The sequence below is a fragment of the Schistocerca nitens genome, chromosome 4 (assembly GCF_023898315.1).
Source record: "Schistocerca nitens isolate TAMUIC-IGC-003100 chromosome 4, iqSchNite1.1, whole genome shotgun sequence".
NCBI lineage: Eukaryota > Metazoa > Arthropoda > Insecta > Orthoptera > Acrididae > Schistocerca > Schistocerca nitens.
In genome coordinates, this window is record NC_064617.1 from 341,128,331 (window position 1) to 341,155,541 (window position 27,211).

Below are 27,211 nucleotides of genomic sequence, written 5' to 3' on the forward strand. Positions count from 1 at the left end.
CAGGCAGAGACAAAAAGTATGCCAATACTGAAACAACAAATAAGAAAATGTTACTGCCTTTTGTTTCCCCAACAGACGTTGTTCTCAAACTTTGTTCTGAAGTTTCTATTCCTGTAACAACCCGTCACACCGTTGTAAGTTGGAACACACTCCTTGAAGGCTTTCACGACCGGTATTTGCGTTTTGGGGGATTTTTGTTTTATAGGTCATAGGCCGTGACTCGAGACATATTTCTCTGGAGTACATACGGAACAGAATGCTGCATACGACGGATGAATGCTGACTCAATTCATATCAGCTGTCCACTGAAAACTCATCCAAATAAGCCCATACAAAAATAATAAAGTCTATGTCTCTTACAAGAGGGCTCCAGTCACAGTATTCAAAGATTTTTTTATTTTACATTTCTATGGTGCTGGCCTCTTCGTAGAACGGGCCCATAGGCTGTGGCCCTCCGTTTGTCTATCGTAACAGTGAAAGAGAAAATCTGTAACCCAACGTCTAACAAACAATGCCAGGTTGTCGGGCCATATCGCGGGCGATAGTCAGACTGCGATCCCAACGCTGTCCAGGGCGTCCCCAGACACTTCTTTATTGTTCACTGGGCTCACTCAATGAGTGAGAACAATTCTATTCCAATCAATGAAATTCCAGGCCGAACACGTATGTGGAAACGACCCAGACAGCGATGGGATGCCAAATCTGACTGTCGCCAGCCATACGGCCCGACATTCACGGGTTATTGTCTGGGATGCCATTTCTTTCCATAGCATGACCCACCCCCCTCCCCTCCCCCTGTTTGCCATCCCATCCGCAAAACCCTTACAACACAGCGGTACGTCGACGATATTCTACACCCGGTTTTGTTGTCCTTCAGGGCAAGCCATCTTCGGTTTACATTTCAGCAAGGTAATGTCCAACCACAAACGGCGAGCATGGTTATCTTCATGCTTGCTAAACCCTACCTTGGCTAGCAAGGTCACCAGGTGCTTCCCTAATTGAGACTGTTTTGCAGCATCTTGGGAAAGGCCCTCCCACAAGCCCGGGGTTTTGACAACCTAACACGTCAATTGGACAGAGTTTGGCACGATACCCCCCCCCCCCCCCCAGTAGGTCATTCAACAACTCTATCACTCAATGCCAAGCCGCATAACTGTTTTTATACAAGCCAGAATTGGACCATCGCGTAACTGAGTTGCTAAATTTGTGATCCTCTTTGCCCTGAATAATTATGTATTTTTTCCGAAATTGCAATTATTTCTTTGTCTGTAGATATACGTCTCATCTACCCATTTCTGTCATATTCAAATAATTGCTTCACGGTGCTTTTTTTTGTTATTTTGTTTGTTTTAGAGTGCAAATGGATAATTCTACACGGCAAACGCAAGTCTGTGTACGCTGACTGCAGAAGAACCGGCAAAACCACAAACGCAATTTTATTTGGAAGATCTCAATATCCAATTCTTAGCGCGTTACATAGCCGCTCCCGTGATCTTGTGGTTAGCGCTGCTGACTGAGACACGGAAGTCCCGGTTCTGGAATCAGGAGATCTGGAATGGGGCCGACCCAGTGCTGTGGCGCCAAGTCAGAAGCTGCTTGCATAAGTAAGAGACCTCATAAACTCACAAGCAGGCTACGTAGCGCCAGACAGAAAGCAGTGGACCGAGCCGGGGGGAACAGAAAATTTATCACGCTGTCGAACATGATGGAAGGGTAAAAAGACTTCGATTTAGATGGAAGTTTCTACAAAAATACGGTTGAATATCTAGATTTTTTTTTTTGGAGGAAGAGGTGCGAGGAGTGGGGGGGGGGGGAGGGAGGCAGCCGAACCATCACAAATAAAAACTATCGTAGTTAATTATTTGCGGCTATTTGATCAAATAGAATACTCTCCGAGGAAGCAGATTGCACTCTCCGATGAAAAGTTTCCGGACATCTATTAGTGGATATTAATATACGCGCATCAACCCTACGTCTTTATGACAGTTTGAACTCTGACTGGGACACACGTGTCTGAATGTATGTGGTGAACTGACATCCCATTCTTCCTTAAGAGGCAAAACCACAGAAGGAAGCGACATTTGACGCTTGGGGTCTGGTGCGACTTCGATGTCTTAAATCAAGCCGAAGTTATACCATTGGATTAATGGCGGGACTCTGGGCACTCCGTCCCGATAGCGCCGGCACGGTAGCTCAGCGTGTCCGGTCAGAGAGCTGGTTGGCCTCTGTAATAAAAAAACTGAGTGGAAGGATCAACAAACGAACTTGAACGGATGTCATGTGACGTCCGTAACGACCAAACACAACGATCAACAACGAACAATTTGAAAAAATGAAAAAAAAGATAGTTTAATGGTCAGCGTGACGGACTGCGACCGTGTTGGGCCTCCCGGCCAATGACGCCAAACGCTCATTTCTGGGCTGGCCAGTCCTGTGTTACTGACAACAAAACATTATCTCACAGACCATATGTTATGACAGGGAGCATTGTCATCCTGCTGGAAACAGTCATTGTCTACCAAGTGTTCCATTACTGTACACAGTACGCAATTTTGTAAAAAGTGTCTATCCTTCTGCTTCTACCATTTTCTTTTGCACTGTGAGGGTATAACACCCTAACCATGAGGAGCACTCTCGTGCCGCAACAAAACCTCCTTCCTCCTTCGCTGTTGACACTACAAATGATTGCAGGTAACGTTCCTCAGGCATTCATCAAATCCAAATCCCTCCCCAGGATGGATTTCCACCTGGTATAGCGTCGTTCATCACTCCATATCACCATCGACTGTCCAAAAAGATCGCTCTTTTCAGACCTCAAATCTCGCTTCCCACTGACTACACAAATGTAACGTTCATTAGGAGCTGCTCGACTATTCTATCCCATCCTTTTTAACTCCGTAATCACAGTCGCGAGTGATTCCTCCCGCTGATTTCATGCGAGTCTTTTTTTTTTTTTTTTTTTTTTTTTTTTTACAACCACCCGCTTCAATACTCAACAGTCCTTGTAGTACAGTACAAAAGGTCTGTCTGGTCTTGGTTTAGGTTGTTCCTTCGCTTTCCCACTTAATAATCACACCACCAGCAAACGGTTTGGGCAGCTTTAGAAGGGTTGAAATGTCCTTGATGGATTGGTTACTGACATGATATCCAGTGACTAGTCCATGTCCGAAATCACTGAGTTCTCCTGGCAGAGCCATTCTGCTGTTAATGCTTCTCTACCGACAACGCAATACTCCGCACTTTCTTCTGTCCTGGCGCGTCCGCTTCTCGTGACATCTAGCGGTCAAATCCATAATACATAGTCGTGTTCGAATACATATGATCAAATAGTTTACTTACTGTTAACACTTGATAGCGGTCGTAAAAGAAATGTCAAAATAGTAGTAATTTTTGCGAACATTTCTTGTGGACATCAGCGGTCTGGCAAAAAATGAATGCAAACAGTCTCGACATCAAAACATTTATTTTGCCGTAACCGGTTTCGGTCAGTTTTTGACTATCTTCAGATCCTTATACTCAAATATGAACATGGAATGGATTTAGATGGATGCCCGATAATAGTAGTAACATATAAAATACATCATACATAACAAATATTAAAAGAAGAAATTATACTCATAATAAGCCCGCCCGGCTAGCCGCGCGGTCTAACGCGCTGCTTTCCGGTCCCCTGCACGAATCCGTCCGGCGGATTAGTGTCGAGGTCCGGTGTACCGGCCAGCCTGTGGATGGTTTTGAAGGCGGTTTTCCATCTACCTCGGCGAATGCGGGCTGGTTTCCCTTATTCCGCCTCAGTTACACTACCTCTGCGATTGCTGCGCAAACACCGTATCCACGTACTCGTACACCATAATTATTCTACCACGCGAACATTTGGGGCTTCACTCGTCTGGAATGAGACGTTCCCATGGGTGTCCACTGGGGGCCGAACCGCACAGTAACCCTGGATTCGGTGTGGGGCGGCGGTGGGGTGGGTGGGCTGCTGTGGCCTGTTCTGGAGTTGTGAACCACTGAGGGCTACCCCGGGACGAAGCCTCTCCGTCGTTTCTAGGTCCCCGGTTTAATACATGCCTACATACATACCCATAATGCTAGGCGGTGGCTGTAAATGGAGCGGGTGTTACAAATCCATGAACGTCAACTGCTAAAGAATGCAATGCAGCTGTTGCTTAAATACGCTATGCTCTGCCCACCGGATACAGAATTGTGTCAGAGATAACCAAACAGGGATACAGAGTGTAAAACAGTTATCACAATAAGATACCTACACAATGGTTACACGGAAGCTAATAGGAAATGAAGAAATAGGTGTATTACATTATATTGAGTAACTTCTATGAACAGCATTTCGTCAATATATGATAAAAATATATAGATAAATGAGATAACGAGTCATAATCGGCTGTGAGAACACCGATATCAATCTGTACGGATTTATCGCAAACTCTTAGATTGTTTGCAAGCAATGATGGTGGTTAAGCGACGCCAACGCTTCCCATGGAGACGGTGTTGTACATCGGTAAGCGCCATCCAGCAGACCATTTTAGAGCTGCAACAGCGTCTGGATGTTAAATATGTACTGGCATGCAGGCCGACGTGTATAAATGCTCGCCTGGTATTGCATATTGCTTCTAGTGTAGTGCCAGGGAAAATACTGCTTGAATGACGCCTTTATGTACCATCGATGCGGCGTGGAGGTGTCGATGTGTTCGTTTCAACAGAAGACGAATTCAAAGTTGCGACAGCAGCTAGCTGTTACAAAATACAGACGTGCAAGTAAGATGACTATAGTAATATGTGTCAGATCCCCCAGATGACACGGAACAAGTAACAACAAGATGGCAAGTAAAGTATGGTACATAATACCTAAAGAATGGGAAAATAAGCTACATAAAAATCTTACTGGCCCATCGAGGTAGTAAAAAACATAAAAGGAGCATGAGAAACTGAATTTTAAAAGAACTGTGATCATTGTTGTTTATAGTCACAAATGGTACACGAAATTCCACAACATAGGCGTAGATAATGTCAGATCTACAGAAATACAAGTTACATCACTAAGCTGTAATACGTCATGGATCCATCTAAGTAGTCATAAATCTAAAACAAACGAATTTGCAGTGCAAAGTTACAAGATACTGTAGGTATAGTTGTTTCCAGTCACAAAAAGTCCATAAAATGGCAATAAGCATGAAGCTACATCTATTATTTGGAGAAATAAAACAGGAGTAAAATCGACCAAAAGAAAAAGAGCGTTCTTTAGTTAGCCAAGAGAAAAACCATCATATTACGTCGAGAGAGGTACTGCACAGTCATTATCATAAAACAAACTTGGCCTATTAAGATTGTCATGAATAAAAAGTAAAAACAAAAACAGTCTAAAGTTTTAAATAAAGTGAACGAAGTGTCATACAATCATTAAAACAATCCATAAAAATTAAAATGAAGAATAAATGATGAAAGAAGAGCAGGAACATTCTGTAGTGAGTCTTCAAAAGAATCATAGAAATATTTTCCTCTGAAGTCTGATTACTCGCAGAGTATGGACGAGGGTTTATTTTTGTAGTGAGCATAAATTTCTATCTTCAAATGGTTCAAATGTCTCTGAGCACTATGGGGCTTAACATCTGAGGTCATCAGTCCCCTAGAACTTAGAACTACTTATCCTAACTAACCTAAGGACATCACACACATCCATGCCCGAGGCAGGATTCGGACCTGCGACCGTAGCAGTCGCGCGGGGACCTCATACGGAGGCTCATCAGCATTCGATCTTGAAGCACGATATACGCTATTTGAGCGGGAGAGGTGAAAAGTGACAGAGGTAGACAAAGTAACCGCCCCCTCACATCGTAAAATGGCTTTCGGAGTGTAGATGTAGTAGATGTATACTCATCTCTTCAACGCATATGCAGTCGTAGGTGAAGACATTTATGGAAACTGGTCTCCTTCTTCGCAGTCTTCCTGAAATATCAAAAAGTAGAATTGCCAAAAATTGTGGGATTCCAATTCTTCTCTCCTCCTAGCAACACAGATGAGTTCGTCAGACATCCGCATGTTACCAGTAGACCATTTCACCTCGTGCTACTGGAACTGCAACTCCCCGCCAGTTTAGTTGAGCGGGGCAGGTGTTTAGACGGTTAACGAGGCATACAAGCGGTAATCGTGTCATGTTACGTATAGACGCGAGTCGCCGCGCTGCCGGGGGTCAACGCGCCACCAAACACGTTCCCAGCCAGCACACACAGCTCACTTTGCAGCACTCGGCGCACACGCAAAGGCGACTGATGATTGGTGTCCTAAACAAAGTGCATCCAAACAACAGGGTGGCGCAATAAATGTGTTAACATTTTGTTTTTGAATATAAACTTTATTGTCAATACAATCTGAAAGGAACATATACTACAATGAAGAGCCGTCCATGGACATTTGTTCTATCTCAACACATGCTCAATATGTCCACTATGTCGTTTCCTAACTTCCTTCTTCAAACGAACACTGAAATTAGTGATTACCCTACGGCACATGTCTTCCGTAATTTCACTGCAAGCTTGAAGAATAAGTCTTTTGAGCTCCATTAAATCACGTGGACGTTTCGGGAAAATTTTTTCCTTTACGTATCCCCAAAGAAAAAAGTCACATGGATTGAGGTCTGGACTATTGGGGCGCCAATTTTGTCCGTCATTGAAGCGACCTGGAAACCTGAGTGAAATGATCCGCATGTCGAAATTCTCGTGTAAAAACTCCAACACAGTGTTTGCAGTATGTGGCCTTGCTCCATCATGCAGTGAAACATCTTGTAGTAACATCGGTAGAACATTACGTAGGAAATCAGCATACATTGCACCATTTAGACTGCCATAGATAAAATGGGGACGAATTATCCTTCCCCCCATAATGCCGCACCATACATTAAGCCGCCAAGGTCGCTGATGTTCCACTTGTCGCAACCATCGTGCATTTTCTGTTGTCCAACAGTGCATATTATGCCGGTTTACGTTACCGCTGTTGGTGAATGACGCTTCTTCGCTAAATAGAAGGCGTGCAACAAATCTGTCATCGTCCCGGTATTTCTCTTGTGCCCAGTGGCAGAACTGTACACCACGTTCAAAGTCGTTGCCATGCAATTCCTGGTGCATAGAAATATGTTACGGGCGCAATCGATGTTGTAACACTCTCAACACCGACGATTTTGAGATTCCCGATTCTCGCGCAGTTTGTCTGCTACTGATGTGCGGATTAGCCGTGACAGCACCTAAAACACCTACTTGGGCATCATCATTTGTTGCAGGTCGTGGTTGACGTTTCACACGCGGCTGAACACTTCCTGTTTCCTTAAATAACGTAACTATCCGGTAAACTGTTCTGACACTTGGACGATTTGGTCCAGGATACCGAGCAGCATACATAGCACACGCCCGTTGGGCATTTTGATCACAATAGCCATACATCAACACGATATCGACCTTTTCCGCAATTGGTAAACGGTCCATTTTAACACGGGTAAAGTGTCACAAAGCAAATATCGTCCGCACTGGCGGAATGTTGCGTGATAACACTGTGCCATCTATCACAAACCGAAAAAAGTGGTCCAACTAAAACATTCATATTTATTTACGAACTACACAAAAATGTAATAAAAATAGGGGTTCCTATTTTAAAAAACGCGGTAGATATCCGTTTGACCTAGGGCAGCGCCATCTAGCGAGCCAACCATAGCGCCATCTTGTTTCCCTCTTCAAACTAGACGAGTCCCGTTCTTTCTAGTTTTTGTAGCATTGTCATACATAATAACGATGCAGGTATCCATTATCCCTGCCCGTCGTTATTGTTGTTGTGGTCTTCAGTCCTGAGACTGGTTTGATGCAGCTCTCCGTGCTACTCTATCCTGTACAAGCTTCTTCATCTCCCAGTACCTACTGCAACCTACATCCTTCTGAATCTGTTTAGTGTATTCATCTCTTGGTCTCCCACTACGACTTTTACCCTCCACGCTGCCCTCCAATACTAAATTGGTGATCCCTTGATGCCTCAGAATATGTCCTACCAAACGATTCCTTCTTCTAGTCAGGTTGAGCCACAAACTCCTCCTCTCTCCAATTCTGTTCAATACCTCCTCATTAGTTATGTGATCTACCCAACTAATCTTCAGCATTCTTCTGGAGCACCACATTTCGAAAGCTTCTATTCTCTTCTTGTCCAAACTATTTACCGTCCACGTTTCACTTCCATACATGGCTACACTCCATACAAATACTTTCAGAAACGACTTCCTGACGCTTAAATCTATACTCGATGTTAACAAATTTCTCTTCTTCAGAAACGTTTTCCTTGCCATTGCCAGTCTATATTTTATATCCTCTCCACTTCGACCATCGTCAGTTATTTTGCTCCCCAAATAGCAAAACACCTTTACTACTTTAAGTGTCTCATTTCCTAATCTAATTCACTCAGCATCACCCGACTTAATTCGACTACATTTCATTATCCTCGTTTTGCTTTTGTTGATGTTCATCTTATATCCAGTCCGACGAACAATTACCAATATACTTTCCGACCTAACGTCTTACTTAAAGTACGCAGTGCAACCAAAATCTTAAAATACAATTAGAAGGTATTGTGGCCTTCGACATACACCAGGTAGGAAGCGAACACGAAATTTTAACCTATAAATTTCGTATTTATTTACTTCTTCGTATTTCATATTCGTATTTCTCATTAAGCTCCTCTTTAGAACATATAAATGTAAATATTACGGTCATAAAGTTAGAAATTACAAGCAATTGATGGCAGTCAAATATTTTCCTGAGTAGAAATTTACAGCCGCGCGTAGTGGCCGAACAGTTTGAGGTGCCATGTCACGGATAGCGCAACCCCTCCCGCCGGAGGTTGGAGTCCTCCTTCGGGCATGGGTGTGTATGTTGTTCTTAGCATAAGTTGGTTTCAGCGGTGTGTAAGTCTAAGGACCGATGACCTCAGCAGTTTGGTCCCTTAGAAATTCACACATTTGAACATTTTTTTAGAAATTTAATTTTATTTACTTCTTTTATATTGTGTTTGTATTTGCTCATTAATTATTAACCTTTGTCAAAAACAGGCTGGTGTAAATACTACTGTGATAATAACTGATAAGCTTAGGATGCCAAGGAAGAAAAAAAAATAGAACCTTGGAAGTGACAAGCGCCCTTCCAAAAGCGTGGCTGCACCTCAAACACCTGCTCAGAGAGAAAGGCGGCATTCCCACAACTACCCTTATCCCAACAACACTTACTCCAGATACTGTTATCATTTAAAACTACGAAAGTGCGTAAGTTTCGCTTGGGTCCCCTGATTGTAGTCATGCAGAATCCTCCTTGTGATTGTTAGTAATTTCAAGAGTTTCTCTACCAAGTACAATTTCAGTGTTTGACATCATGTACAACTCAGCGAGGTGCCGCAGTGGTTAGCACACTGGACTCACATTCGGGAGGACGACGGTTTAAACCCACGCACGGCCATCCAGATTTAGGTTTTGCGTGATTTCGCTGGATCGCTTCGGGCAAATTCCGGATGGTTCCTTTGAAAGGACACGGCCGATTTCCTTCCCAATCCTTCCCTAGCCCGAGCTTGTGCTCCGTCGCTAATGATCTCCTTGTCGATGGGACGTTGAACACTACTCTCGTCGTCCTCATCATATACACACGTAAAATGTGTGAATGTGTGTTCCACATATCCTAAACAACCGGATCGATTCCAACTAAATTTTGTACGCGTACTGATTGCCTAGGAAGCAGTACTTTAGAGGAGAGAACCACCTAGATCCCATAGGGAGTGGGGGTGGAAAGAGTTGGTAACTTCTGACATGTAGGCAGCCCAACGCGATGGGTGTGTAGCGTGAGTAAAGAGAGAGAGAGAGAGAGGGAGGGAAGAGGGAGAGGGGTGAGAAGGAGATGGATAGGATGTGGACCGGGAGAGTGTGGGGGAGGCGGGGTAGGAGTGGGTGGACAGAAGTGCAGGTAAGAGGAGATGTACAGAGACATAAGGGAGGAGGAGATTATCAAAGAGAGAGGTTGAAGGAGGAGATGAACAGAGAGAGAAGGAAGGGATGGATTAATAGGAGATTGAAATAAATAAGTTCCTGGGCAACATCGGGTTTCTCACCTAGTCGCAGATAAAGGGGCGTTGATAATACGGATCCTTCGGGCATACCTGCAGTTTAATGGAAAATTCGGAAGTTGATATTGTTGATTATCACATAAGATGAACGGATGGTCAAAAAGTATGCAGTTATCATCATCTCCTGTTTGGGGGCAGGTGCAGGTGCGGCAGCTCATCACTCATTCCTGTCTTGTGCTTCCCTCTTCAGTTTTCGTGTGTTTATCGATTTGTTCCCTGACACTGTATTTGGTGGTATCTTCCGATTCTTCTCTATCTCTTTCGTTTCACCATGCCTTCAGTCCGTTGCTAGCGTAAGCACTGGTGTTTCAAAATGTATCCAAGGGGGTCTTCTATTTCTTTGTTTCCGTTATTGTATGTTATATGTATGTTGTATGTTAACCGGGGACCTAGAAACAACGGAGAGGCTCCGTCCCCGCCGCAGCCGCAGTGGTCCACAACCGCACGACGACTGCGGCAGTCCACTTCACCCGTCCGCCGGCCCACACCGAACCCAGGGTTATGGTGCGGTTCGGCACCCGGTCGACCGCCCCCAGGGAACGTCTCACTCCAGACGAGTGTAACCCCTATGTTTGCGTCGTAGAGCATATGATAGCAGAACAAACACTAGTAAAACGCAGAACAAACACTGTAAAACGCTTCAGTCTGGAACCGCGCAACCGCTACGGTCGCAGGTTCGAATCCTGCCTCAGGCATGGATGTCTGTGATGTCCTTAGGTTAGTTAGGTTTAAGTAGTTATAAGTTCTAGGGGACTTATGACCTCAGATGTTGGGTCCCATAGTGCTCAGAGCCATTTGAACCATTTGAACTTCTGTAAAATATCTGGGAGTATGCGTACGGAAAGATTTGAAGTGGAATGATCATATAAAATTAATTGTTGGTAAGGCGGGTGCCAGGTTGAGATTCATTGGGAGAGACCTTAGAAAATGTAGTCCATCAACAAAGAAGGTAGCTTACAAAACACTCGTTCGACCTAAACTTGAGTATTGCTCATCAGTGTGGGATCTGCACCAGGTCGGGTTGACAGAGGAGATAGAGAAGAGCGGCGCGTTTCGTCACAGGATTATTTGGTAAGCGTGATAGCGTTACGGAGATGTTAAGCAAACTCAAGTGGCAGACTCTGCAAGAGAAGCGCTCTGCATCGCAATATACACTCCTGGAAATTGAAATAAGAACACCGTGAATTCATTGTCCCAGGAAGGGGAAACTTTATTGACACATTCCTGGGGTCAGATACATCACATGATCACACTGACAGAACCACAGGCACATAGACACAGGCAACAGAGCATGCACAATGTCGGCACTAGTACAGTGTATATCCACCTTTCGCAGCAATGCAGGCTGCTATTCTCCCATGGAGACGATCGTAGAGATGCTGGATGTAGTCCTGTGGAACGGCTTGCCATGCCATTTCCACCTGGCGCCTCAGTTGGACCAGCGTTCGTGCTGGACGTGCAGACCGCGTGAGACGACGCTTCATCCAGTCCCAAACATGCTCAATGGGGGACAGATCCGGAGATCTTGCTGGCCAGGGTAGTTGACTTACACCTTCTAGAGCACGTTGGGTGGCACGGGATACATGCGGACGTGCATTGTCCTGTTGGAACAGCAAGTTCCCTTGCCGGTCTAGGAATGGTAGAACGATGGGTTCGATGACGGTTTGGATGTACCGTGCACTATTCAGTGTCCCCTCGACGATGACCAGTGGTGTACGGCCAGTGTAGGAGATCGCTCCCCACACCATGATGCCGGGTGTTGGCCCTGTGTGCCTCGGTCGTATGCAGTCCCGATTGTGGCGCTCACCTGCACGGCGCCAAACACGCATACGACCATCATTGGCACCAAGGCAGAAGCGACTCTCATCGCTGAAGACGACACGTCTCCATTCGTCACTCCATTCACGCCTGTCGCGACACCACTGGAGGCGGGCTGCACGATGTTGGGGCGTGAGCGGAAGACGGCCTAACGGTGTGCGGGACCGTAGCCCAGCTTCATGGAGACGGTTGCGAATGGTCCTCGCCGATACCCCAGGAGCAACAGTGTCCCTAATTTGCTGGGAAGTGGCGGTGCGGTCCCCTACGGCACTGCGTAGGATCCTACGGTCTTGGCGTGCATCCGTGCGTCGCTGCGGTCCGGTCCCAGGTCGACGGGCACGTGCACCTTCCGCCGACCACTGGCGACAACATCGATGTACTGTGGAGACCTCACGCCCCACGTGTTGAGCAATTCGGCGGTACGTCCACCCGACCTCCCGCATGCCCACTATACGCCCTCGCTCAAAGTCCGTCAACTGCACATACGGTTCACGTCCACGCTGTCGCGGCATGCTACCAGTGTTAAAGACTGCGATGGAGCTCCGTATGCCACGGCAAACTGGCTGACACTGACGGCGGCGGTGCACAAATGCTGCGCAGCTAGCGCCATTCGACGGCCAACACCGTGGTTCCTGGTGTGTCCGCTGTGCCGTGCGTGTGATCATTGCTTGTACAGCCCTCTCGCAGTGTCCGGAGCAAGTATGGTGGGTCTGACACACCGGTGTCAATGTGTTCTTTTTTCCATTTCCAGGAGTGTATCTTGCTGTCTAGGTTTCGAGAGGGTGCGTTTCTGGATGAGGTATCGAATATATTGCTTCCCCCTACTTATACTTCCCAAGGAGACCACGAATGTCAAATTAGAGACATTTGAGCGAGCACGGAGGCTTTCCGGCAGTCGTTCTTCCCGCAAACCATACGCGACTGGAACAGGAAAGGGAGGTAATGACAACGGCACGTAAAGTGCCCTCCGCCACACACCGTTGGGTGGCTTGCGAATTATAAACGTAGATGTAGATGTACGTGTACGTGGAGAACTTGTTTGCGAAGCTATTGCCAACATAGTAGAGCTGAGGCGGAATAAGGGAAACCAGCCTGTTTTCGCAGAGGCAGATGGAAAACCGCCTAAAAACCATCCACAGACTGGGCGGCTCACCGGACCTCGACACAAGTCCGCCGGGCGGATTCGTACCGGGGACCAGGCGCTCCTTCCCGCTCCGGAAAGCCGTGCGTTAGGTCGCTCGATTAACCGGGCAGGTTTTTTTTCCCCTTAGAGTGCCTAAGAAGTTTCTGCTCGCCACAGTTACACGGATGTAATTGATTGGAAGCGCATGACAGTGGAGTAGGAACAGGAGACGAGAGGTTTTATGGGTTTTTGTATATTTAGGGAGAGCAAGAGGGATGGATGGTTTTTTTCTCTGATAGAGGTTGGTGGAAAAGGTGAAGTAGGTCAAGTGTTTTCTCTCCTACTCTCCTTTCGTGAAAAAAATATTTTAGAGGTTGCACGGATGTAAAGGCAGCTACTTCGGGCTGTGTAGGCTCCATTGTAGTACGAGCGCCAGCAGTAGCGCGAGTAGCGAGTAGCCGGTAGGGAGTAGCGGTGCAGCGACCCCCCGCGGCGCGGCGCTTATTACGGCGGCTGACGCGACGATATGCAGCGTGTCAGCGGCCGCGGCGCGCATTGAGCGCGGTGACTCGGCGGATCCCAGCTCACGGCTCACGGCCGCCGCCGGCGCGGCCTGCAGCTCAATCAGCCGGCGTCACGCGCGGCCGCCGTACAATGTCGCACTGGCCAGCGCCGGCGCTACTCGGCGAACAGGACCAGGCGCGCGGGCAGTGGCGGGCGCCGGTCGCTACCGCTCTACAGCGGAGCACGGTTCATACGGACTGAGATTCGCTGCGAGATTACCGCGTGGCTCGCACGACGGTTCCCAAGCAGCCGCCACTGACTGAGAGGCTGTTTGCCTGCAGTGAGCTTGGTATCTTTTCGAAAGACAACTTTCATTTGGATATCTTTAACTACACTACTGGCCATTAAAATTGCTACACCAAGAAGAAATGCAGATGATAAACGGGTATTCATTGGACAATTACATTATACTAGAACTGACATGCGATAACATTTTCACGCCATTTGGGGGCATAGATCCTGAGAAATAAGTACCCAGAACAACCACCTCTGGCCGTATTAACGGCCTTGATACGCCTGGGCATTGAGTCAAACATAGCTTGGATGGCATGTAGATGTACAGCTGCCCATGTAGTGACTGGCTTATTGTGACGAGCCAGTTGCTCCGCCACCATTGACCAGACGTTTTCAACTGGTGAGAGATCTGCAGAGTGTGCTGGTCAGGGCACCAGTCGAACATTTTCTGTATCCAGAAAGGCCCGTACAGGACCTGCAACATGCGGTCGTGCATTGTCCTGCTGAAATGTAGGGTTTCGCAGGGATCGAATGAAGAGTAGAGCCACGGGTCGTAACATATCTGAAATGTAACGTCCACTGTTCAAAGTGCCGTCAGTGCGAACAAGAGACGTGTAACCAATGGCACCCCATACCATCACGCCGGGTAATACGCCAGTATGGCGATGACGAATACACGCTTACAATGTGCGTTCACAGCGATGTCGCCAAACACGGATGCGACCATCAAGATGCTGTAAACAGAACTTAAATTCATCCGAAAAAACGACGTTTTGCCATTCGTGCACCCAGGTACGTCGTTAAGTACACCATCGCAGGCGCTCCTGTCTGTGATGCAGCGTCAAGGGTAACCGCGGCCACGGTCCCCGAGCTGACAGTCCATGCTGCTGCGAACGTCGACGCACTGTTCGTGCAGACGTTTGTTCTCTTGCAAACATCCCCATCTGTTGACTCAGAGATCGAGACGTGGCTGCACGATCCGTTACAGCCATGCGGATAAGATGCCTGTCATCTCGACTGCTAGTGATACGAAGCCGTTGGGATCCAGTACGGCGTTCCTTATTACCCTCCTGAACCCACCGATTCCATATTCTGCTGACAGTCATTGGATCGCGACCAACGCGAGCAGCAATGTCGCGATACGATAAACCGCAATCGTGATAGGCTACAATCCGACCTGATCAAAGTCGGAAACGTGATGGTACGCATTTCTCCTCCTTAAACGAGTCATCACAACAACGTTTCACCAGGCAACGCCGGTCAGCTGTTGTTTGTGTATGAGAAATTGGTTGGAAACTTTCCTCATGTCAGCACGTTGTAGGTGTCGCCACCGGCGCCAACCCTGTGTGAATGCTCTGACAAGCTAATCAATTGCATATCACAGCATCTTCTTCCTGTCGGTTAAATTTCGTGTCTGTAGCACGTCATTTTCGTGGTGTAGCAATTTTAATGGCCAGTAGTGTACCTGATATGGGCCTCCTTCGTACGACATAAACAGTTACTCCATATTTAACTTATGGTTTTACTAATAATTTTTCATTCGATCAGAGTGCTGTCTGAGAACACGTAATGTCTACATGATACCCTGCGAGTGTAACCTACCTTACGTTGTATTGTATGTTAACGGGGACCTAGAAACGACGGAGAGGCTCCGTCCCCGCCGCAGCCACAGTGGTCCACAACCCTGCGACGGCTACTGCAGTCCACTTCACCCCTCCGCCGCCCCACATCGAACCCAGGGTTACTGTGCAGTTCGGCCCCCGGTGGACCACCCAGGGAACGTCTCACACCAGACGAGGGTAACCCCTATGTTTGCGTGGTAGAGTAATGGTGTACGCGTATGTGGAGAACTTGTTTGCGCAGCAATCGCCGACATAGTGTAACTGAGGCGGAATAATGGGAACCAGCCCGCATTCGCGGAGGCTGATGGAAAACCGCCTAAAAACCATCCAAAGACTGGCCGGTTCACCGGACCTCGACACAAATCCGCCCGTACGTGGTTCAAAGCAACAGCATCCAACGTGGAGTGAACGTATGTCCATACCTGGCGGAGACCACGCGAAATACTGGCCCCGCAACGAACTTATGACGTCACACTAATCGGCTCGAGGCCCACGCGAAGGACAGGCCATGGCGCGCACGTCACACAACACGTGACACTGTAGATCTTACAAGTGCCATCGGCTGTCTCCGGCAGGAAGGGATTAGCTGTTTCAGACGAGTTTAATAATTCTTGACTGCGCGTTTAAATGCTTACAAGTTCTCGATGGCGTAAAACGAAGTTAAGACCTTTAGTGGGTACCTTTCCCTTTGCATACTGATGTCCTACACGGGACCGAGCGTTGCCGAAGTGTGGCGGACGAGCCTACTTGTGCGGCGTCCCATGTTCGTTGCAGCGCCCTTATACCTCGTTGACCCCGAGTCGGCTTGTCCGCTGCTCCGTGCCCTGCCCGTGGAAACTAAAAGCGTAATTCAAAAGCTACCCACTAAAGGTCTTAACTTTGTCGTATATATCGCAAAGCAATAATGAGAAGAAGATGAGAGAAATTAGGCGCGTCCAGAGGCATAAGCAAATGTCATAGGAAAGAAAGCCTATAATATTGGAACGATGCACTGTCCCGCTATGCACTGTACAGTACCTCCTGGAACATGCATGTAGATTTGCGTGCAAATAGGACGGAATGTAGCATGGAAACACGTAATGGGAATTGTTTCAGATATATATAACCATTAAACATTTTCCATTTTATTATTAACTGACTTTCGGGACGTACCCATACAGTCATCTGAGCAGTGGAAAGACGATACGACAGTGTGCTTCGACAATTCAGATTATTCATTACTCTCAAGCGGTTTCCTGGAACAAAGTTACGTAGGCCTACACTCATCATGTGACGCCATGCAGGCGATTTTCGTGTCAGTTTTCACTATACGAAAGTAAGGACAACACAACACCCAGTCTCCATCCGGAGGAAACCTCCAACACAGCCAGTAATCGAAACCGGGTCCCCCTGGTTAGCAACCTGCAACGCTGAGCCCATAGCTACCTAGGCAGAGTGGGAAATGTAGCAGTGGCGCTGAGATGAAGAATCGACCGAGCAGTCGGCTGGATTTTTAGTAGTTATGTGCGGACGTTCAAAGGGGTGAATATTCTGGAGCACTGTGGTGACATAGCGGATGATGTCTTCGGCAGTGGGTGAAAGGTGCTGGGAGAGTTAGCTGGATGGATGGGGCAGCATGTTAATGGGGCGTATACTGCAGTAAATGCGGGTTTGCTAGCAGGAGATTTAACTTTACACTTAGAGAAAAAGGTTCGACGGGAGTGATCATAGGTGTTGCATTTTTGAGCTCACTGTAGATTAGTGGAGTTTGTGATGGGATTTGATGTCGCGGTTGATCAGTTGGTTTTCATGATCTTTGATAAGGCAGTTCTGGAAGTGATACTCATCGATTTAGGAGAGGGAAAGTTCTACTTCGTGAGAATGAGAGCAGCACGGATGATGAGGTGATTGATGGTTGGTGAAATTTTTTGGTGTATTTGGGTTCTGCTCTAGTAGCTTAACGCGTAAAGGGCTAGCTTGCTAGACTGGGCTGTGAGCAAGATCCGGATGAAAACCGCGTGACGGATTAACGACCTTTTTGTCTGGTACACAGGCCACCTCAAGATTGTTTTCGTACAGGTTTCCATATACGTCAAGCAAACGATGGCCATTCCTCAATTTCCGCCTCAGAAAATACGATAGCCAAACGGTTGAAATACGATACCTCACAGAACAAGGTCTACACGGTTCACACACAGATGGTGTGAACATGAGTTTCCTCCTTTAGGTTGACGACTGTGATGGACACAAAGATGAAATAAAATAAAACTGCCAGATCATGAAAACAGGGGATCCCACACCATGGGATGAGCGCCAGGAAAGAAAGAGCGAGCGATAGGGAGAGTTCCAGTGCTATTTTCCTTGTAATATTCTTTGAATCCTGTCTGCGTTGGACTTCCGGGAGTCGTGTCGGCGTCTGATGTCATAATCTGGTAATCCGGTCATGCCAGAAAGACGCTTTGCTGGAACTTAACCTCATGGTGCTCAATAATTACTCCAAATGGCTCCACAATAAAAATTAGATTACATGTGCCGTAAAGACAGCGTTACTGCTTTAACTGATGCATATACGGAAAAGGTGTGCTTATCTGTTGTCCAGACTTTCCACTGATGACAACAAATACATCTTCACCTACTGAAACAATGTCTTATGATATTTGAGGTCTTGGGACGTTAAATCGTAACAAAATATGTACCATACGCATTACCACGGCGCTTCAAAAAATATGTTTCATCAGACCCTAAGCTCAGTTGCCCATGAATTACTAAGAGCGCGTCCCTTCCAATTTCCTCTTTATCCACCTTGCTGAATAGGCTTTAGTCTTCTTTCTTCGCTTATTAGCCTCCTCCAGTACACTGCTCAGCAGCAACATGTCTAACAACGCTCATATCTTCTGCACTTCAGGCAGACATTTTACTACCAAACAGCTAAGCGCAGACCTTACATTGTGCACTGGGTTCGGAAGATATGTTAGCCGTCGATGGTGCCCATTAGTGATGTGCGCCCTCGAGCAAAGTTAAAGTTGAAACTCACTCCGTGCCGCACCGGTTTAAAGTGGAGTCTCTAGTGTGCAGCATACTATCGACTGTACACAATACGACTACAAATCAGGAATACTGGAGCAATGTACTGATTACTTAAGGGAGGCATTGGCATATTATTTATTTATATTGGAATCTATGAGACATGAAAATCGTCAGGACGAAACATAGTTATTAATTATGAATATCGAGACCTTTACTTATTGAACCTTTAAAAAACTAGAAAATTATTAACAATAGTGACAGAGCACAGGTGTGGTACACATTAACAGAGGTGACGGGTGTGTGTGGTATTGTAATTGCCAGCGACGAGGGATGGGTGAACAGATGTCAGCGCCGATGATGAGAGGATAAATGTCGTGATGTAACATGCAAACGGCATTGATCATGAATAGTTGGATGAATGCAAACTAACAAGTAACTAATAAATACTGTGAGACACGTGAAATGGTGCACGTGCAGTAGAAATAACTTCAACAATAGTAGCACTTGTAATTATAATGTAGTTTGACATAAATACATTCTCGACTAGCGAAAGTGTAGTATATACAGGGTGTTTCAAAAATGACCGGTATATTTGAAACGGCAATAAAAACTAAACGAGCAGCGATAGAAATACACCGTTTGTTGCAATATGCTTGGGACAACAGTACATTTTCAGGCAGACAAACTTTCGAAATTACAGTAGTTACAATTGTCAACAACAGATGGCGCTGCGGTCTGGGAAACTCTATAGTACGATATTTTCCACATATCCACCATGCGTAGCAATAATATGGCGTAGTCTCTGAATGAAATTACCCGAAACCTTTGACAACGTGTCTGGCGGAATGGCTTCACATGCAGATGAGATGTACTGCTTCAGCTGTTCAATTCTTTCTGGATTCTGGCGGTACACCTGGTCTTTCAAGTGTCCCCACAGAAAGAAGTCACAGGGGTTCATGTCTGGCGAATAGGGAGGCCAATCCACGCCGCCTCCTGTATGTTTCGGAGAGCCCAAAGCAATCACACGATCATCGAAATATTCATTCAGGACATTAAAGACGTCGGCCGTGCGATGTGGCCGGGCACCATCTTGCATAAACCACGAGGTGTTCGCAGTGTCGTCTAAGGCAGTTTGTACCGCCACAAATTCACGAAGAATGTCCAGATAGCGTGATGCAGTAATCGTTTCGGATCTGAAAAATGGGCCAATGATTCCTTTGGAAGACATGGCGGCCCAGACCAGTACTTTTTGAGGATGCAGGGACGATGGGACTGCAACATGGGGCTTTTCGGTTCCCCATATGCGCCAGTTCTGTTTATTGACGAAGCCGTCCAGGTAAAAATAAGCTTTGTCAGTAAACCAAATGCTGCCCACATGCATATCGCCGTCATCAATCCTGTGCACTATATCGTTAGCGAATGTCTCTCGTGCAGCAATGGTAGCAGCGCTGAGGGGTTGCCGCATTTGAATTTTGTATGGATAGAGGTGTAAACTCTGGCGCATGAGACGATACGTGGACGTTGGCGTCATTTGGACCGCAGCTGCAACACGGCGAACGGAAACCCGAGGCCGCTGTTGGATCACCTGCTGCACTAGCTGCGCGTTGCCCTCTGTGGTTGCCGTACGCGGTCGCCCTACCTTTCCAGCACGTTCATCCGTCACGTTCCCAGTCCGTTGAAATTTTTCAAACAGATCCTTTATTGTATCGCTTTTCGGTCCTTTGGTTACATTAAACCTCCGTTGAAAACTTCGTCTTGTTGCAACAACACTGTGTTCTAGGCGGTGGAATTCCAACACCAGAAAAATCCTCTGTTCTAAGGAATAAACCATGTTGTCTACAGCACACTTGCACGTTGTGAACAGCACACGCTTACAGCAGAAAGACGACGTACAGAATGGCGCACCCACAGACTGCGTTGTCTTCTATATCTTTCACATCACTTGCAGCGCCATCTGTTGTTGAAAATTGTAACTACTGTAATTTCGAAAGTTTGTCCGCCTGAAAATGTACTGTTGTCCCAAGCATATTGCAACAAACGGTGTATTTCTATCGCTGCTCGTTTAGTTTTTATTGTCGTTTCAAATATACCGGTCATTTTTGAAACACCCTGTACGTGTGCATATAAACTGGAAGACTCGAGGGTACGCCGAAACGCACAGTAAGCTGATAAACATCTATAATTTCAATATTAAATACAAATTAGATAAGAAAAATCAAATAAATGATGTTTGAAATCTGAACGGAACTGTGTGTCACGAAGTTTACGAAGTCACTGATATGAGAGCATTTCATACTAAAAGAACACAAATAAAATTGTTTTGGGATAACATACATAGAAATTGCGCATATGGCTGTAAGTGTAGAAGAGTTTCGCACTAGATGCTTATAAATCTCGAGATATACCGAGGTGAAGGGCGTCATAGACTGACGCTTCATAAGGAACTTAACGTATTAATTGTTGTTTTTGTTTTGTTTGTTTTTATTAATTTCATTTTCTCTCTAATCAAATAGGACTTTTTTATACTCATTGTTAGGCTATATCGTAGAAACAATAATCTTTAGTCAATAAAATTCTTCTGGGTTACAGGCCGCATTGTCATCTTTAAAATTCCGACTTTTCGGCGACTGTTGCAAAGCGCCTCCCTCAGGTTGTATTGATAACTGTTAACCACACACGCTGAAGAAGGCGCATTGCAACAGTCGCCGAAACGTCGAAATTTTACAGATGACAATGCGGCCTCAAACCCACAAGAATTTTATCGACTGTGACAACGGCCGCGGAAGCCTACGTTTACAAGTATCTTTAGCACTGTGTTATTACACCTATGAAATAAAAAAATACGAGACTGTGGAGAATTTTCAACTTATTGAGTGTGTCATACGATCTGCTTTGGACACGCAAGAAGACAGCTTATCAGGAAACAATAAATAACCAGGCATAGACGAGGTGTAAACAATCAGTGGTTACTCAAGAATATGTATAGCAGTAAGCCGCAGCTACTCAGTGAAGCCACAGTGAGTGATAAGGGGCCAAATTGAACATTTTCAGACTGAGCTATCATCCACTAACAAGCGTCAATGATCGGCGTAAGGTGCAACATGGGTTATGGCACCTTTTGGCATTGGTCGCAGTCCACATTCTAATCAATGTACATCCACAAAATGAACTGCTAGTCTAATGAGAAATGCCAAACAGTGACAATGGAACAACGTGTAAAGTTAAGTGTCTTCAGGAACAGGCACTCAAATGAAGAGCTACGGATGTACTTGTCTACAGGCCCACGCAGATGTCTCAGATGCCTGGCACAAACATCACCCCAGGGGCAGGCAAGAATGCAGAAGTCACTGTTGGTGAGAAAGGAAGGATCTGTTACACCAAGCACGCAGTGCTTAAGAAATACCGCAAATAATTGTGACGTCTCACGGTAGGTAGTCAAATACATAACGATTTTCATCTCTTACGCAATGTGCTATTCAAGGAAAACAACTTATTTGTGGACTTATTGTCAGAGTTTTTTACCTTACACCCCACAACAAATCGTTTGTAACACGAAGTATCCATTTTTAACAACGCTTTAACAGTGTCTCTCTAGTATGATCTGATCTGATACGTACTTTTGATGTAGAAAACTTGTAACTACATACAATACAATATTATTAAGATGAGGGTTGTTCCTACTTTATAAATTCCAGAATTTTACTATATAAATTCTTTCAGAGTAGTTTAGAAAGCATTCTACAAAGCTGCTATATTTTTTACGAGCTAACTTTTGGAAACCGAATCATGCTACGTAGTGACTAATGCTCCGTTTCTATTAGAAAGGGGAGGCTAAAATTCTCACGGTTCGCAATCATATAACTACAATTCCCTGAATTCTACTTTGCTTCGTCTTTAATTATCTCAGTTTCTGTGACCCGAGAAGCTCTAACGCTACATTCCTACTTCCTACCCGCTAAGACAGGTATACTAGAACAACATGGAATCTGCGTTATTAAAATTTTTTGTCTTCGCGATACCTGTGTCAGTTTTGAAATCAGGAAAGTACCAGAGTTCAGAGCTTTCAGGACCACCCCATACAAATGAGAGACAGTCAGTCTAAAGCTTTTTATCTTCCCAGAATTGTAGTGGAGCTTTTATCAATAATTCACGGAAAAAAAAATAAGACATAAGTTATGAAGCACAGTTGCACAGACATATTTCAGCTCTTCTTAACGAGCGAAAAGCGTGCATTTCGTTTAAGAAGACAGTCAGTGAAATTCGGGGTCATAAGACAGCTGAGCAAATCACCTGAATTTTCAGGTTTACAGACTGTTTTAGGTAATGTGTAATCTGTCACCTGCTTCCTTAAAGAGATAGGTTACTATAGATTTATGCACTGACATCGACTTCTTCCCAGCAACGGGTCTGATTTCAGTCGTCTGATATCAATATACATTATTAAAGGAGTCATTGGTATGGGAAAAAAATAATGTGGGAGTTTCGATAGTTTTATATTAGGGCTATAATTAACACGGAAATATTTAAAGACCACAATGAAATAATTTAAAGTACAAAAGTACAGGTAGAAATAAGAAGAGAGAAGTAATACACGCAGAAGTGCTGAAATTTTGATAACATCCAGCAGGACGACCAACCTATACTAAAGTCTGTGTGACGAAATTGTTGTTGTATTACAGTCGAAAACTCCATGTGGATGGTTCTGTGTTCAGCAGCTACGCCATTGCTAAATGAAACCGCGAACAAGGAAGTTATTTTGCTTCTTCGAATATAGTCCAGCGGGATCGCATCCTTTCTCGGAATAGTGACTGCTTGCGTCCTTACCAGTCTTTGGTGTGGAAACATGTCTCAGTAGCGTTCCTAGCTAGATGTACTGTCCTAAGGAAAATGTCAATAAAGGGCTGTAGCGAATAAACACAGAACGCAAAGAATAATATTACGTTTTCGTTTAAAGAACAGTGTCAGTAGAGATGCATGGGAAGACGTCAAGTGCAGAGGGCAGTATGGAGCAAAGCAACCGAAATTAGCTCTTACTAATTTAGTTAGCATGAAATTAGTCACTACTCACAGAATTAAGGCAATATTCGAGTTTCTTCAGATCAAAATTTTTGGTGTGAATCATACTGAAACTGTCGTGGAACACAAGTCTAAGACGGAGAAAAATGTGCCACTATTTGTCATAAAAAATCTGTACCACCAATCAAGAGGTTCCTCTGATTACTGCGATTCAACACTGTCAGCTTCCGAAAGGTGCATACAAATCAAAATATCAGTAATTAAATCTGTTTCATAGACATAAGACGAGATGTTTTATTTCTGTTGGTTCACAGACGTAGCGGAAACGTACTTATTAATGAAAATATTATACACATGCTTAGAAAACATCTCAGGACGATCTTGTCTTTAGTACTGCTCTGTGTACACTTGTTTGCTTCTAAAAGTCCTGTGTCGTATATTGATACTCATGACGTGCTCTACACATTATTTAAGCAACGAAAAATGTCAAGTTGTGGCTTAAACCATTTTAACCCTTATCCATGAAGATGGTCCATGACTAAAACCGGACGATATTTGGGTTTATATTAAAAGCGGCTGATGGTCAAACATGAATTTTATGCGACAGATTTCACTGGAAAAGCAACATCGGTGTCAAAATAACACAACTGTGTTTCTTACAGCGGCTAAAGCTTATAAAGGTCTGGAAAAATAGCTAATATCATGACTTACACACACTAGAAAGAGCTTTAATGACATAACATATTTATCAGTACATTAGCGAACACACAAACACACACACACATACACAAGGATTTTTCGGATCATGTTAGCAGCTAAGTTACATTGAGCTGAACGCCGAAAGCGATGTTCTTTCTTCGGAGCACTGTTAAATAAGTAAAAAAAAAATCTCTGGCTCGATCGCGAAGTGTTATTATTAACATATGAATGACTTCAGTGCCGCTGCTGCGTATGATACTGCAGCTCACATGAACACGCTATTCATGGCAAAGAATTTTCATTTTACAGCCGATGATAGTGCAAAAAAGCATTAAATCCAGTTATCTGTCAATAAAAATACTTGCCTACCGATGCAGTTAATTAGAGTTCCGTGTCTCGAATTGTACAGACGGAACCACTTTGTTGCCCCCCTTTCTGTCTATCCGACTGTTACGAAAACTTTCACTCAGGAAAGAATAGACGTATGAAGTTCAAATTTACGTCACATATTAAGGTCTGCGGTCCCTTGCGGGTGCCGAAATTTTAAGCTTCTCGAAAACTCACTCATCAAAACCTATAGGGTACTTCCGTTGACCTAGAACCATTAAATTCGACAAGAAGCAAGGTTTCACAGTATATATAAAGAAAACTTTCAAAAATTGTTAATTTGTGATCATTAAACACGAAAAATATTTTTTGTCATTTGTCATTCGTCTGTCGTTTTGCCTGTCCATTTGTAGAGATTGTTTCAGTTAGTGTTTCAAGTTCAAATTTACGTCACGTTCTAAGGTCTGTGATGCCTTTGCGGTGTAAAAAATTTAAGCTTCTAAGTTAATGTAATGAAAAGATACGGTCATTTATGTCACATACTTCTGATAATCGAAAATTCACTCGTCGAAGTCTCTATCATTATTTTTTTTTTTGACCTAGAATCATAAAATTTTGTGAGAAGCTAGGTTTCACGGTATAAGTAAAGGAATAGATCTGATAATTGGTAATTCTAATTGTATGACACGAAAAAATATTTCTTTTGTCATTTTGTCTACCTTTCTGTTAAGACCCTTTTCCTCTGGAACATGTTGGCGTACCAGATTCAAATTTATGTCACATACTAAGGTCTATAGTTCCTTGGCGGTGTAAACATTTTAAGCTTATGAATATATTCGGTTAAAAGATACGGTCTTTCACGGCACATATTTTGATGTTCGAAAATTCACTCCTTAAAGCCTATAGGATGCTTCCCTTTGACGTAGAATCACAAAATTTTCCAAGATGCTAGGTTTCATAGTATAAGTAAAGGAAAATATATGATAATTGGCCATTTGTAGTTGTATGACACGACAAAATATTTGTTTCGTCATTTTTTATCCACCTGTCCGTTTGTCTATCCGTCTGTTAAGACCCTTTTCCTCTGGAACATGTTGGCGTATCAGGTTCAAAATTATGTCACATACTAAGGTATATGGTCCCTTAGCGGCATAAGCATTTTAAGCTTCTATATTCAGTCAAAAGACAGGCCATTTATGGCACGTATTTTGGTACTCGAAAACTCACTCAGCGAAACCTTAGAAGCATGAAATTAGGCAAGAAGTAAGATTTCACAGCACAAGTAAAGGGAAACATCCTGAATTGTTAATTTGTAATTATATCACACGAAAAAAATATTTTTTTTGTCAGTTGCCTTCTGGTTTGAAATTTTAAAGTAAAACATTCTCGAAAGTCTTGGAATCCCTGGAAGTGATATCTTGTTAGTATCAATGTCGATAACTACCAGTAATCGTTAATATCCTCGATCCTCGGAATGGATGAACTGTCTATATACTTAACTAAGTTTGTGCGGAACCTTCAATGTGCGAGTCCTAATTGCACTTTCTTTATCTTACTAACAGTATTGCTATCGCTACATACGTACCATTCACTACTTCCACCATAGTTAAAAGCTTATTGCGTCTTTGTAAAAGAGACAAGATAAAGGAAACAAGCGCAAATGGCATAGAATGTATTTCCCCAATCTGCATAACATAAAGCTTCTAATCGTTATGTCTCTTCGTCTCGACACGTGTTAATGTTTGAGATCATCTAACTACAATTACACGGTTGTAGTACTACAAAGCCACAGGGTAGCAGCAGGTACGAAAAGGTACGGAGTGTGACCGATCGCACTTGGGTCGTGCTGGAATCCGGACGCTACTCACTGCAGACGGCCCGGCGGCTTCGGCCTCGGCGGCGCTGATGGCCCGCGAGATGGCATCGGAGAGCGAGACGTTGACGAACTGGGAGACGTCGCAGGTGGCGGCTGCGGCCGACATTTGCGCGTGCAGCTGCAGCTGCAGAGTGCACGGCCGCGGCTGCGGCGACTGCCGGAACGCGCACCGCGGGCGCCGCTCGGCTCGCTCCGGACACGCTCGGCGGCCTTCGGGCCGGGCGCCGCAGACACTCCCCCGACCCCCTTTGGCAACTTTCGCACCGAGCGTCACGGCGCGACTTCTGCATCCACAATACCCTAGGTGGCTGAAGAGCCAAAGCAACCCTGTTGCTGTCACGTCTTCGTATGAAGCAATTGTGTAACAATTGGAATTCACGATATATAGTGATTTATGGCGCTGTACGACAAGTTCGTTTATTTGGATATAAGCGTATGGGGCCTGAAGATAGCATAAAGAAATGCAGAAACCTGTTGATTTCAGAATAAAATAAAATAATACACTACTGGCCATTAAAATTGCTACACCAAGAAGAAATGCAAATGATAAACGGGTATTCATTGGAAAATACTAGAACTGACATGTGATTACATTTTCACGCAATTTGGGTGCATAGATCCTGACAAATCAGTACCCACAACAACCACCTCTGTCCGTAATAACGGCCTTCATAAGCCTGGGCATTGAGTCAAACCGAGCTTGGATGGCGTGTACAGGTACAGCTGCCCATGCAGCTTCAACACGATACCACAGTTCATAGAGAGTAGTGA

The 27,211-nt window shown here is 44.9% G+C and overlaps 1 protein-coding gene across 1 annotated transcript in view; it reads right to left on the reverse strand.

Annotated features, from left to right (window-relative positions):
* LOC126252295 (uncharacterized) overlaps positions 1–26,580 on the reverse strand; it is a 245,101-nt gene extending 218,521 nt beyond the window's left edge. The window contains exon 1 of the mRNA XM_049953176.1: positions 26,433–26,580. Within this exon, the coding sequence (XP_049809133.1) occupies positions 26,433–26,546 (114 nt within the window). The 5' untranslated portion in view covers positions 26,547–26,580. The remainder of the gene's footprint in view (positions 1–26,432) is intronic.
* Between the last annotated feature and the right edge of the window lie 631 nt (positions 26,581–27,211).